The sequence below is a fragment of the Thalassophryne amazonica genome, chromosome 11 (assembly GCF_902500255.1).
Source record: "Thalassophryne amazonica chromosome 11, fThaAma1.1, whole genome shotgun sequence".
In the NCBI taxonomy this organism is placed as follows: domain Eukaryota; kingdom Metazoa; phylum Chordata; class Actinopteri; order Batrachoidiformes; family Batrachoididae; genus Thalassophryne; species Thalassophryne amazonica.
Window position 1 is genome coordinate 36354932 of NC_047113.1, and position 14108 is coordinate 36369039.

Genomic DNA, 14108 nt, shown 5'->3' on the forward strand with positions numbered 1-14108 from the left:
TTTACAGTTGACACGTGTATACTACATATGCAGCAAAAAGTTTTTATTTGCCATGATAGGGCTTTTTTTTAATGGTTCTTCCTATTTAATAAATGCATATTTGTGCCAGTACCCTGGTTTCTCAAAAGCTGCTACTGTTTTCATGGACATCAAATATGTTCTTTGAGTTTTCCCCACAATAGTTGTTCTTCAGTTGCCAGGGTCCAGCTCCCTCATGGGTAGTGTAGTGTAGTCCACCTGCACACTGTTGAGGTAGTAAATCATTTGGATAACCATTTGATTCGTACTAAATGCATACTGAGTGTTCGGATATCCTAAAGATTGTAACGTACTACTTTTTGCCTACTATGTATAGTAAGCTATTATGAGCATTCAGATTTAGTCACTTGTGGAGCCAATTAGATCTGATCGCAAATTCAGGATTTGTTGCGCCAGCTCACACAGTGATTCATAGTTGGGTTTGCAGGGATTGAAAACAAAAGTAAGATCATGTGGCTAAAAACTAGTTTTTCAGGACAGGGTTTTAAGTTGAATATTTGCAAAGAAAAGAGAAGAAGAAAAACTGTTTTTGTCTGCCTTTTCGTATAACATAAAAAACTACATATTTCCAGTTGTGTTGTTTCCAGGTATCGCTGTGGATGGCCCCAGAAAGACACCCAATGGCATCAACACCACCAATCTGTTTGATTAAGAAGAAGGGAAAAGTCAAGGCTCTGAATGAGGAGCTTTACAGTAGGTTCCTTCTCCACATTTGATTTTAATGTCTCAACATGACAGTTTTTTAATCAGTTATGATCATAATTCCTCTCCAGATTAGTATTTATTGTCCTGTTTTATTTTGATGTAATTATGTCAAGATTCTTTTTATTTATTGGCAAATTTCAAACTAGCTTTCAAGGTGCATGCTGCCACCTACTGTATGGGAGTGTGTGGAATCATAGCATTAATTATTCTAAGTCAATACAATACAGAACGTGGAACAATAACATTTAAAATAAAATGTACAACAATATATTAACACTATTAGGAAACTACACAAGTCTGATGTCGCACATTTAAAAGACTTTTAAAGGACTGAACAAGAGCACTCTGTGGGTGCTGTAGTTTATTTATAGCCTAAAACCACACACTCATGCTCTATTTCTGGCTTTCCCAACAGTCGATCGTGGTCAACGTGTCGATCGTGGGCTGAGTTCCAGTCAATCATATGAAAAATAAAACAATCTGGACTCATTGAGAGGATTTAGTGCTGCTATAACGGACTGATGCAGCAGGTGGCAGCAATGCACCAATAAGGATGGCTGGCTGCTGTTAAACGCCAAAGAAGAAAAAGAAGAAACACCATAAAGAAGAAGAGCAAACATTGTTACTAAATTTAGCAACTATACAGACTTTTTTTTTCTTTTTTTAATCAACTAGCGAAAAATGTACCAACTTTTCCTGGTGGTGTTGGAGTCTATTGGAGACTGGGATGTGAAAGCATATTTCTCCTGAATGAGTAGCGGTTGCTGCCGTTGCCACAACAATATATGCTGACGTTCATGGCCATACTGCGGCACATACTGGCGCCAGGGACAATATGTGCCATGAACATTGGTACATATTCTCATGATATGCCGCAACAGTTTTGTGTGTGTGTGTGTGTGTGTGTGTGTGTGTGTGAGAGAGAGAGAGAGAGAGAGAGAGAGAGAGAAAAGTCATAATAATTTTGTGTTTTATTTGTGTATATAGATGGCTTTGTAGCCATTTTTAAGTATTTCTGTTTTTTTTTGTTTGTTTTTTTCCTGGTTGTCATGGGAACCACAATGGAAATAGTCTGTGCTTTCTAGTGCCATCCTTGGCAAGTATATGTCTGTATAATGTCATTGTTATTTCATATCATGTATTTTTGCCAAATCAATCAATCAGTCAATCAATCAAAGAGAGAAAGAAAGCGAGAGAGATGTGCACAAATTAGATCCCGCGGACCTCATGCATTAAGGCTGGTTGGATTCGGTCACCTGAATCGGATTCAGGAGGAGCAGTGTGGTTTTCGTCCTGGTCGCGACACACTGGACCGGCTCTACACGCTCCATCAGGTACTCAAGGGTTCATGGGAGTTCGCCCAACCAGTCCACGTGTTTTTGTGGATCTGGAGGAAGGCGTTCGACCGTGTCCCTCGGGGCACCTGTGGGGGAGTGCTCCGGGAGTACGGGGTCCGGGGTCCTTTGCTAAGGGCCTATCCGGGTCCCTGTACGACCGCAGCAGGAGCTTGGTTTGCATTGCCGGTAGTAAGTCAACCTGTTTCCAGTGCACGTTGGCCTCCGCCCAGGGCTGCCCCTTTGTCACCGGTTCTGTTCATTATTTTTATGGACAGAATTTCTAGGCGCAGCCAGGGTGTAGGGGGGTCTGGTTGGGAACCACAGAATCTCGTCTCTGCTGTTTTGCGGACGATGTGGTTCTGTTGGCTTCGTCAAATCAGGACCTTCAGCGTGCACTGGGGCGGTTTGCAGCCAAGTGTGGAGCATCCGGGATGAAGATCAGCACCTCCAAATCCAAGGGCCATGGTTCTTGACTGGAAAAAGGTGCTTTGCCCTCTTCTTGCCCCCTCCTCCACTTGAGGCAAGGACACTTGCCTCAAGTGGAGGAGTTTAAATATCTCGGGGTCTTATTCACGAGTGAGGGACGGATGGACGTGAGATCGATAGACGGATCGGTGCAGCATCTGCAGTGATGCGGTCGCTGTATCGGACCGTCGTGGGTGAAGAGAGAGCTGAGTAGGGTGGCAAAGCTCTCGATTTACCGATCAATCTACGTTCCGATCCTCACCTATGGTCATGAGATTTGGCTCATGACCGAAAGAACGAGATCGCGAGTGCAAGTGGCCGAGATGAGTTTCCTCCGCAGGGTGGCTGGGCGCTCCCTTAGAGATAGGGTGAGGAACTCGGGTCACTCGGGAGGAGCTCGGAGTCGAGCCGCTGCTCCTCCACGTCAAAAGGAGTCAGTTGAGGTGGCTCGGGCATCTTTTCCAGATGCCCCCCTGGACGCCTCGCTGGAGAGGTGTTCGGGCACGTCCCATTGGGAGGGGGGCCCCGGGGAAGACCCAGGACATGCTGGAGGGACTACATCTCTCGGCTGGCTTGGGAAACGCCTTGGGGTTCCCCCGGAGGAGCTGGGGGAGGTGTGTGTGGATCGGGGAGGTCTGGGCGGCTTTGCTTGAGCTGCTGCCCCACGACCCGACTCCGGATAGAGCGGAAGAAAATGGATGGATGGATTCGCGCGTAAATCTGTGGATCAGCATTAATGCAGTGTAATCCTCATGTGATTGTTTCTGCCGGCAGCAGCCCGAATCATCTTCGTCTGGCTTACAGGGCAATATAATATCATGGCACCTTAAATGAACTTCACAGCAAAAAGCACCTGTTTAAATGTCCTTAAGTCTCACTTTGGGGATCACATGACCACACGACAGTCATTTTCTGTTCAACTGCGCACTTTGGCAAACCCCATGGTGTAGAAGGGAGGGCGCGAGAGGACTCAGCAACAACACGCACAGTGAATATTTCATCTGAAGTTGTCACCATGCTTCTGCACAGTGCGAGGGTTCAGGGTTTCCAACACGCCCTGTTGTGTCACCGCCATCAGCAGCAGAAGCCGCAGCAGCACTGGCATTTTTATTATACTGAGCAACTATCACCCGAGCACTTTGAATAATTCACCAACATGCCAAAAGTCATGCTGAAACGATGTGGCATTCTGCAGGCTGCACAGAAGCAGCTTTGCGTTACGCATCACCAGTCAGTCCAGGATGCCTCAAACCATCTTCCTCTGTCGTGTGCGCACTGGTCGCAAAAAGTCCTGGTGCTGTCAAGAAGGCTGGCAAGAAAATAAATGTGACACTTTTCATGCGCTCAGAATGATAAAATGCTAGAACCGAACCCGGTGCGCATCCATGGGAAGCCTACTTTTTAGACCTCTGTGCGCTGGCTGCCTGCAGCCTCCCGCGGGCTTCCCCCCCGCCCTAGGGGCCCCACTCAAAAAAAAATAAAAAAATTTGGGCTACGACCTTAGATCAGACAACACCACCCGCTGAATTTAAACAGCATCATAAATAAATAAATAAATGCCAATGATTTATTACGTTCTTGGTGGACGTAATGAGAGCGAGTGAGAAGTGCGTGTGTGTACGTGAGATAGAGAAAAAAAAATTCATAGTTAAACATCAAGTTTTACGTCTTGCTCTGATGACCAGTGACAATATGTGCTTTAACTGTCAGTATATATTGTCTCTTGGGACAATATGTGCCGGTGCCTTTGACCAGTGCATATATCGTCGTGGCAACAATATATGCACTGTGTCAATATATGCTGTAACAATCCACCAGCCTCCTGCACTCACACGGAAAAGGAGACACACAAAGTTAAGACGAACAAACAAAAGGAACTAACTCCGCTAGAGTGTCTTTTGGGTCACTTTTGTCAGTTCAGAGTCCATGAATCAACAGAAGAAAGTTCCTTTGTATTTTTTAAAAATATGTAGGGTGTTTTTTTACTCACTTTTTGTCTCTCATACAATGTTATTCCTTTCTCCTAGAGTGTCAGATTCTTTATTGTCATTGTAACCAGTACAACAAAAATTAAGTGCACGCCTTTCAGTGCAAATATAACAAGTCTAAGCCTGAGGTAAACCACATGCTGACTCGAAAGGTCTGGTGCAGGAAAGAAAAATAAATATAAAATTTAACCAAATGAAAGAGGTACCACCCCCAGTTCAAATGAAGTTGGGACGTTGTGTGAAATGTAAATAAAAACAGAATGCAATGATTTGCAAATCCTCTTCAGCCTATATTCAATTGAATACACCACGAAGACAAGCTATTTAATGTTCAAACTAATAAACTTGTTTTTTGTGTAAATATTTGCTCATTTTGAAATGGATGCCTGCAACACATTTCAAAAAAATTGGGACGGGTCAACAAAAGAGTGGGAAAGTGATGAATGCTCAAAGAAGACCTAACTGAAACAGGTGAGTGCCATGATTGGGTATAAAAGGAGCATCCCCAAAAGGCTCAGCCGTTTCACCAAGCAAAGATGGGGTGAGGGATCACCACTTTGTGAACAACTGCATGAAAAAATAGTCCAACAGTTTTAGAACAATGTTTTCTCAACTTTCAATTGCAAAGGAATTTAGGGATTCCATCATCTACCGTCCATAATATAATCAGAAAATTCAGAGAATATGGAGAACTTTCTACATGTAAACATTGAATGCCCGTGACCTTCGATCCCTCAGGCGGCACTGACATTAATAACCAACATCATTGTGTAAAGGATCTTACCGCAAGGACTAAGGAACACTTCAGAAAACCATTGCCAGTTAACACAGTTCGTCGCTACATCTACACGTGCAAGTTAAAACTCCACCATGCAAAGCAAAAGCCATACATCAACAACCATCCAGACACACAGCTGCCTTCTCTGGGTCTGAGCTCATTTGAAATGGACAGATGCAAAGTGGAAAAGTGTGCTGTGGTCGATGAGTCCACATTTCAAATTATTTTGGACATCATGGACGTTGTGTTCTCCGGACAAAAGAGGAAAAAGACCATCCAGATTGTTACCCAGCGCAAAGTTCAAAAGCCAGCATCTGTGATGGTATGGGGGGTGTGTTAGTGCCCATGGCATGGGCAACTTACACATCTGTGATGGCACCATCAATGCTGAAAGTACATCCAGGTTTTGGAGCAACACATGCTGCATCCAAGCAACATCTTTTCCAGGGACGTCCCTGCTTATTTCAGCAAGACAATGCCAAGCACATTTTGCACATGTTACAAGCAGCATGGCTTTGTATAAGGAGTGCGGGTACTAGACTGGCCTGCCTACGTCCAGACCTGTCACCCATTGAAAATGTGTGGCACATTAGGAAGCGCAAAATACAACAACGGAGACCCCGGACTGTTGAACAACTGAAGTCATACATCAAGCAGAATGGGAAAGAATTCCACCTACAAAGCTTCAACAATTAGTGTCCTCAGTTCCCAAACACTTACTGAAGTGTTGTTAGAAGGAAAGGTGATGTAACACAGTGGTAAACATACCACTGTCCCAGCTTTTTTGAAACGTGTTGAAGGCATCCATTTCAGAATGAGCAAATATTTGCACAAAAACAATAAAGTTTATCAATTTGAACATTAAATATCTTGTCTTTGTGGTGTATTCAATTGAATATAGGTTGAAGAGGATTTGCAAATTATTGTATTCTGTTTTATTTACATTTTACAATGTCCAAACTTCATCGGAATTGGGTTGTATGTCCAGAGCACAAATTAAGGAAGATAAAAGCAAATTAGGCAATGACGTAATTTGTTGTTACCAGTCCTAGGCCTGCATATGCTATTCTTTACACCACACACATTTACTTCAATAATGTATTCTTATTGTTAAAACTTTACCTTTGTGCCAAAAAATTATATTGGTACACAGTATATTATGGTGACGCTATGGCTTCCAATATGGCTTGGGGAGAGCTTGATACACTTTTAACTTTAAAAGTAGATCTTGGTTCAAAAAAGGTTGGGCACCACTGCTCTATTCCAACAGTGTGCTTAATTAAAACAAAACAAAACAGAGAAACGGCTTAAAACATAATTCTGACATGCCAAGTCATAATTATGAAATGTTACAGTTGTATGCAAAAGTTTAGGCACCCTTATCATTTTCATGATTTTCCTTTATATTATAAATCATGGTTGTCTGGATCAGACATTTCAGTTAAATATGTCATATACTTGTAGCAGGCAAACACATTGACATTTAAGAAGTGAAATTAAGTTTATAGAATTTACAGAAAGTGTGCAATAAATCTTTAAACAAAACTAGGCACTTCCATAAATTTGGGCACCCTTGTCATTTTATTGATTTAAATACATTTAGCACTAATTACTGGAACAAAAAATTGGTTTGGTAAGCTCACTGACCCTTGACCTCCTTACACGGGTGAATGCAATCATGAGAAAGGGTATTTAAGGTGGCCATTGGCAAATGTTTCTCCTCTTTGGATCTTCTAATGAGTGGCAACATAAGAGCCTCTAAACAACTCTCAAATGACCTGAAAACAAAGACTGTTCAACATCATGGTTTAGGGGAAGGATACAAAAAGCTATCTCAGAGATTTCAGCTGTCAGTTTCCACAGTGAGCATAGTGAAGAAATGGAAGACCACAGGCAGAGTACTAGTTCTCCTCATTACACAGGTGAATCCAATCATGAGAAAGGGTATCTCATATTTTTGAGCTACTGGTAGATACCCTAGGATATCTTTCCCCCCGGGGGTAAGATATCCAGGATCAAAATAAAGAAATACTATGAATCCTACATTGTATTTCAAAGATGCTCATTTGTAAGCATTACCTTTTCATTCAAATTCCTTGCAGCATCCTCGGTAACATGTTTTTATTTTGCTTGATTAGAAAATGATTCCATGAACTTGGATGAGATGCTGTACACACACTTTGGCCTTGCTCACACTCGATGGGCCACACACGGAGAGCCGAGTGCTGTCAACAGCCACCCCCATCGCTCTGACAAGGATAATGGTAAGATGAATCCAAGTGCACTTGCACATGCTCATGCTCAGAACACATCATGAATGAATAATGGCACACATGGATATTTCGTTGTTTTTTTTTTTTTGGGGGGGGGGGGGGGTTGTGGAACACATTAATTTGGTTTGGTCATTATTGTGATTATGTAATTATGTCACAAAAATACTCTATTTCACAAGAAAAACAAAAAATGACAGCCCAGTCTCACACTTTTTTTGTGATGACATTACAAAATGTGTCACATTTTGTTTAATTCACTATTTTTAACCATAACCCCCGTGGCCTACCACCCCCTGCATCACCCCAAACTCCTGACACTACCATCATGAAAATGTAACACATTTTATTAAGATATCACGGCCTAATCGATCAAATAACCTTATATGATGCCATCACAAAGTGGCCTGAGATCAGTTTGGAAAATGACCATAACCATAACCATAGATATATAATCAGCAAACCCTCTGTGATGTTTTTGAAGAGCAGGTCTATACTCAAATGGGGCAGCTCCAGATCTTGCTATCTTGCCAGTGCCTGACTCTGCCTTACTCCCAGCCAACCCATAAATGGGTAAAAGAGGTGGAGCATATAAAGGCTGGCATTGCCTGGGTGGGGTGAATGAAGCCAAAACATGCCCCAGTGTTAGCCCTCAATGGAGCATGCTAGCAGCTCTTTCCTAATTCTTCAATGCCTTAAGCCCTGGTCCCATTGAATAATGAAGGATGAATAATGAGCCAGGTAGCCTGTTTTTTTGGTACGAGTCCAGTTATTCAATAATTGTGGGAGAATAGTGGATCCGAGAGGCTCTTAGAGGAAGAATATTTGGCTAATGAGGCTCATCTCTGTGCGTGGCGCTAATTTCAAGATGTTCAAAATATAGGAACAACAACGTGGGCAGTTTGTGTGTGAGGTACCATGAGGACAAACCTGGCGCCTACAAGGACAGGACAGGCTATTTTGGCTCAGCCCTCTTGTGCACAATTCCACCTGCTTTGTGCGCTTGACACTGTATATAAAATAATTATTTTGTAGCAGATTAATCATTTTCTGTCAGAGCTTGGCAGTTGATAACACCTATAATCGCTTCTGGAATCACAGAGGACTGTTTCATCTGGACCCTTTTTTCCTCTCTCTCTCTCTCTCTCTCGTGCGCTGAGGTGGAGAACGTATTTGGAACAGCTTAAATGGTAATTATTTCTAATGTTTATATTGTAATAGCTTGGTAAAACAATTGCATGTTTATTCCATCTTTATAAGCAGCTGTAAAAGTATGTTTATGATAGATTTAACATCTTGTTATGGATCAGATGAGCTTCGCTGTGTGGGCACTGACACAATGACTCATACTCAGGAGGAGCATTTACGCAGAACGCCAGCTTGCATAAGAGTTATTTTGCAGTAAATAACTGATGAACACAAAGTTAAAAGTTGGATCACGGTATCAAAATGACTGTGTGTTTAAAGTTGTGGAGGAAATAAAACCAGCGAAGCCCCAGAAGAAATAAAGCCAGCAAGAAGTGCAGAGTCGACTGTCCAGGAACGCAGAACGCCAGTGCACAAAAGAACAATTTTGCAAACATTAACAGACGAACACAAAGTTAAAAGTTGGATCACGGTGTCAAAATAAACCCAGCGAGAAGAATTGCAGAGGCGACTGTACTAAAGCGTCTTTTTTCGATTGCGTTTAAAAATGGATGCTGTGAATTTAAAACCCACACTTTAAAGGGACAAAGTGTGGGAGGGCTGGAGGTTTGGACAAAATCCATGCCTGAACATGCACCGACGTCAGGATATGTGGCGCTTCATGGATTATATGTGGCATATGCAGTGACACGAGCCACTCGAGGCTGGACAGGGCTCAAATGATAGGTCAGTCGTGGCTCACTAGAGGCACATGTGAGGTACAGAGAGGCACATAGCAGTGCCTTAGTAGTGGATACGTGATAGCTTAAAACGTGGATCATTCTTTGAATAATCGCTGACACACCCATGGGTGGCACAGAGGTTTTTAAGGCTGAACATGGCATACAGTAAGTTATACAAAAATTCACCCCTCTACAGTGGTTATGAATGTGGAAACTAGCTATAGAGGCCAAAACCTTTTTGCATGAGGCTCTATGGGATTTATGTGCTTCTCTGCAGGGCCCGCCTCAATGGCCATTCAAGGAACTGCAGGTTTTAGCAATTGTGCATTGGTTTCAATGTTGACACAAGAGATACCACTTGACCATAACATAACCCATGCTATAATTCAGTGTAGTTATACAGTGTCATTAGGCATGGCAGATTATCCATTATTTATAACTTGTATATGTAGCTGCTTTATCTGTTCACTGACTCACTGTTTCTGCAACATCAGATGGAACTTTTCACACACTTCTGGTCGATAAACTTAATGCATTTTATTTTTATTCATCCTTGACACAATGTTGATTGCATCTCTACTCAAACACAACATGGCATTTTTAGAAAGAGTATTATGTTTGTATTAAGATATTGAGAAAGCAGCCTGTAGGTGAAGACCGTACCTCTAAATTACCAATATGAGACATTGCTTCTGTGTCTCATTATGTGGTGTTTGGCCACAGCTGGGTGGAGGAGCAGTTCTTAAATTTTCACTTTTGGTTAAGGCAAAAATGTTTTGATCCAGTTAGATCCTCTCAAGCAAAACGCAAATATCAAGTTAATGTGTGAATAGTGATATTTTGCATTCAACTAGGTCAAACTGATGGATAAGTTAATTACGTGAAAGATGTTTACATTTTGTACATATAGTATGTCGAGTAAAACTACAACTTGGTGTATTCATGTGAATTTCTAGTAGTAAAAGTAACTTATCTCAAACGATTACATTCTCATACATTCATGAGGAAATCATGAGGATATGTAACCCTTCTAATTATATTTGTTGCTTTAGTGTTAAAAGGACGCAAATTAAGAATTTTATTTATTTTTATATGTATATGGATGGATAAAATGTCACTCCACCTCTTTTTAATTCTTTCATTTTCAATGTATTTTTCTGCAGAGTTTGTTGTTATCCACAATGGCATCATCACCAATTACAAAGAGCTGAAGAAATATCTGGTAATACTCATTCCATCACACAAATATTGTGTTAACTGTAGGGTTTGTGCACTTTTGTGTGCCTGGAAGTGGTACAATAGCTCCGGTTACAATCACTGGCTTGGGTTCATTCTTCAGTGGTGTATTGTTCCATCTCTCACTCTCCTCTCTCTGTTAAAACAGTAGGTAGCAGCACCTCAAGCGGAGAAAAGGTGATTTGTTCTCTTTCCCAGTGTTTAAAGGCAGATGAATGAATGAATTAGCAAACACTGTTAGGCGGTTAATTGTTTGCTAAAGTGTTATTGGGCACTTTACATATTTGCATATTACCTTTGCCAAAACCATTCAAACTCAGTTTTCCCTAACTGCACATACTCCATCATTCATTCATTCATTCATTCATTCATTCATTCATTCCTGCCACTTATCTGGGACTGGGTGACAGTGGCAGTCAAGCAAGAAGCTCATCCCACACTTCCCTGTTCTTAGCCAAGTCCTTTAACTCTTCCTGGTGGATTCCAAGGGGTTCCCAATCCATCTGCAAAATATAATCCCCCCAGTGTGTCCTGGGTCTTCCTCAAGGCCTTGCCTTGTTTGATTGTGCCTGGAAGACTTCCCGAGGTAGACACCATGGGGCATCTTCAACAGATGCCCAACTACCAAGGCTGGCTCCTTTTGATGCAAAGAAGTAGTGGCTCTACTACAAGTCCATATCAGATATTCCATCTTCTCACCGTGTCCCTGAGTGCAAGCCCCCAGTACCCGATTGAGGAAATCTCATTTCTGCCGGTTGTAACTGTGACCTTGCTGTTTGGTCATTACTCAACATTTTTGACCATAGGTGAGGATAGGAATGCCTTGGGATCTTCCAGGAAGAGTTAAGAGAACTTTGGAAATGTGGGATGAGCTGCTTGGAGGGCTGTCACTGCAACCCTGACCCCGAACAAGAGGTATAAAATAAATGAATGAAAGAAAGAATGAATGAATGCCTTAGGTTTTACTTCATGTTTGCTTTTTTGACACAAATCTAATCCCATAAAGAGCTGGTCTGTATGGATCCTGCATGAACATGAGGTGGAGAAACACAATATAGCCACAGTTCACTCACACATTTCAACATATGACTGTGTGTTTCGTATCCACTCTAGATCAGCAAAGGATATGAGTTTGAGTCACAGACAGACACAGAATCATCCCGAAACTTATCAAATATGTTTATTGACAACCGAGAGAGTGACAGCATCACCTTCTCTACGTTGGTAGAGCGGGTCATTCAGCAGCTGGTGAGTTCACACACTCACACACACTCACACCCCAACATCTGTAAATGGTCAGTACTCCAAAAATACACCTACCACAGTTCCAGCTGTGCAGGCAGTGTTTGGTGTTTAGTCATATTGTAAGACCTCCTTCCTGTGAGGCCAACCACAAAAATGTTGAGGCATTTTAGAATCTAATTCTACACTGCAGCTTTGACTTATAACCTTTCAACTATTGTAAACAGCTCCCATGAATCCGTGTGCACATCATCAGCTGTGACATCACCACTTTGAGAAGGTGATTTTTGTTTTTACAGGTGAGATGATGAACATGTTTTCCATTATGTGACTTTCACTGTTCAGAGTTTTGGGTTTTAGTGGGCTCCCTCCTTCTGTAGAGGAACACTAAATGCAGTGGTGGGCACAGATAACCAAAAAATTAACTTCAATAACAGATAATAAGATAACTGAAAAGTTATCTTTGATAAAGATAAACCGATAAACCACCCAAAAAATGTATCGGAAGTTACAGATAATTGATAACCGATAAATTCCGGTGTTGTCTATGAGACATTTGCAGTTACTAAAGAGCTGATATTGATTTTTAACACGATCGCTTTTGAAAGCATCGACAGCAGTAAAAGACCTAAAGAATAACCAAGAATGTTTGACCATACTGCCTCCTGCAGGAAACGCACAGACAAATCCTGAGAGCACCCACGAAATCAACTCTTTACTAATCATAATCATTTTTCTTTCAACATTCTGCCTCTGCTGGAAGGTCTTGTTTACCACAGCGCTTCCACCACAGCGGCAACCCAAGAGCAGCCATAAGGCCACCTCCCTATCAATTTCAACACTCCGGTCAGGTGGAGGTCTTGAAAAATAAAGTCATACTAACTTATGGTTTTTTGAAAATACTGATAGAATAACTCCATTAATGTCAATTCTGTCATTTAATACAAAGTTAAAATATAACATTTATCTTTTATGTTGAATAAGGCACTAATTCTGAGGGTTTTGTAACAAACACAGACCACAAGCATTCTGGGTAAAAGTGCTAAACAGTGATTATGTAAATTCATTATGTAAACCAACATGTTAATGTGGCGTGTGTCGTGTGTTGGTTTAAGATAAATGTGCTTTTGTAAAATATTCCATTTTTATTTGTAAAAACAGGCATTTTTACGGAGCCTGGAAGTGTCATCGCAATTGCATGTTTTAAAACTTTTATGATGTTGTAAAATGTGCACTCAATATTAGTGAGTAAGTAGTAAATTTATTTATATAGTGCCTTTCACAGACATAAGGCCATGTACACACGTTGTTGGGTATTTGTAAAACCGAATATCTTACCCTTTCAGTTTGGGGGAAAAAAACTTCATCCACGCTACGTTGTTTAAAAAAAAAATCCATCCACATCGAACCGTATAAATGTGTTGTAAATAGTCTGCCAAACCATTGGGTGGCGGTACTGATTAAAATTCTATCCAATCAGGAGCCTTATTCTCTTGTCGTCACTTCCACAAAAACTAAAAACATGGCGCCAACCTCGTTCGTGTGGACCGATAAGGAGTCGGAATTACTTCTAACCGTAGTTTTAGAATACAAAGTTAACAATATATGCACACAAAAGCGCCAGGACAATGGACAATACCAACACTTTGAGAGCAGCCAGGTACCCAGACGTTTAATACTGCCATGAACACTCCTGGCCAGTAGATGGCAGTAGCGGCCTTGAAAAAAATGTCATACAAATTCCAGATAATCCGTGTCTGCTACATTTAAGATGCATGGAATTTAACAAACGCAAATACAATAACGTCTATAAACCCAGAGAATATATTCACAAGAATTTTAGGCACCAGAGTTTAATGCTGTTATCTGTGACCCTGAACAGAGTGTCTGAAATGCATTTGTCCTGTCGTGAACGTCTGAGATTACCTTATGCTACCCATAATGCATTGCTGCCTGGCACAGCATGTGCTCACAAAACCTTAAAAATTAGCACATTACTTTAAAACGAAAACATATATCTGATATTTTCACTTTATAAACTTCAGACATGACAATAATTTAAATAACTTGTCTAAAATGAGTGGTTAAAATGTGAACCATAAGTTAAACATGTATGCCTCTGGATGACTTGGTGACATTGCGATTATATTAGTATGGTGTTAAAGAAAATTACTTTTTTT

At 41.2% G+C, this 14108-nt stretch overlaps 1 protein-coding gene across 1 annotated transcript in view; it reads left to right on the forward strand.

Annotated features, from left to right (window-relative positions):
- Positions 1–14108, forward strand: part of LOC117520098 (glutamine--fructose-6-phosphate aminotransferase [isomerizing] 2-like) — a 70625-nt gene that overhangs the window by 16557 nt on the left and 39960 nt on the right. The window contains 5 exon segments of the mRNA XM_034181396.1: positions 627–675; positions 677–732; positions 7451–7576; positions 10614–10672; positions 11800–11934. Coding sequence (XP_034037287.1) covers positions 627–675; positions 677–732; positions 7451–7576; positions 10614–10672; positions 11800–11934 — 425 coding nt within the window.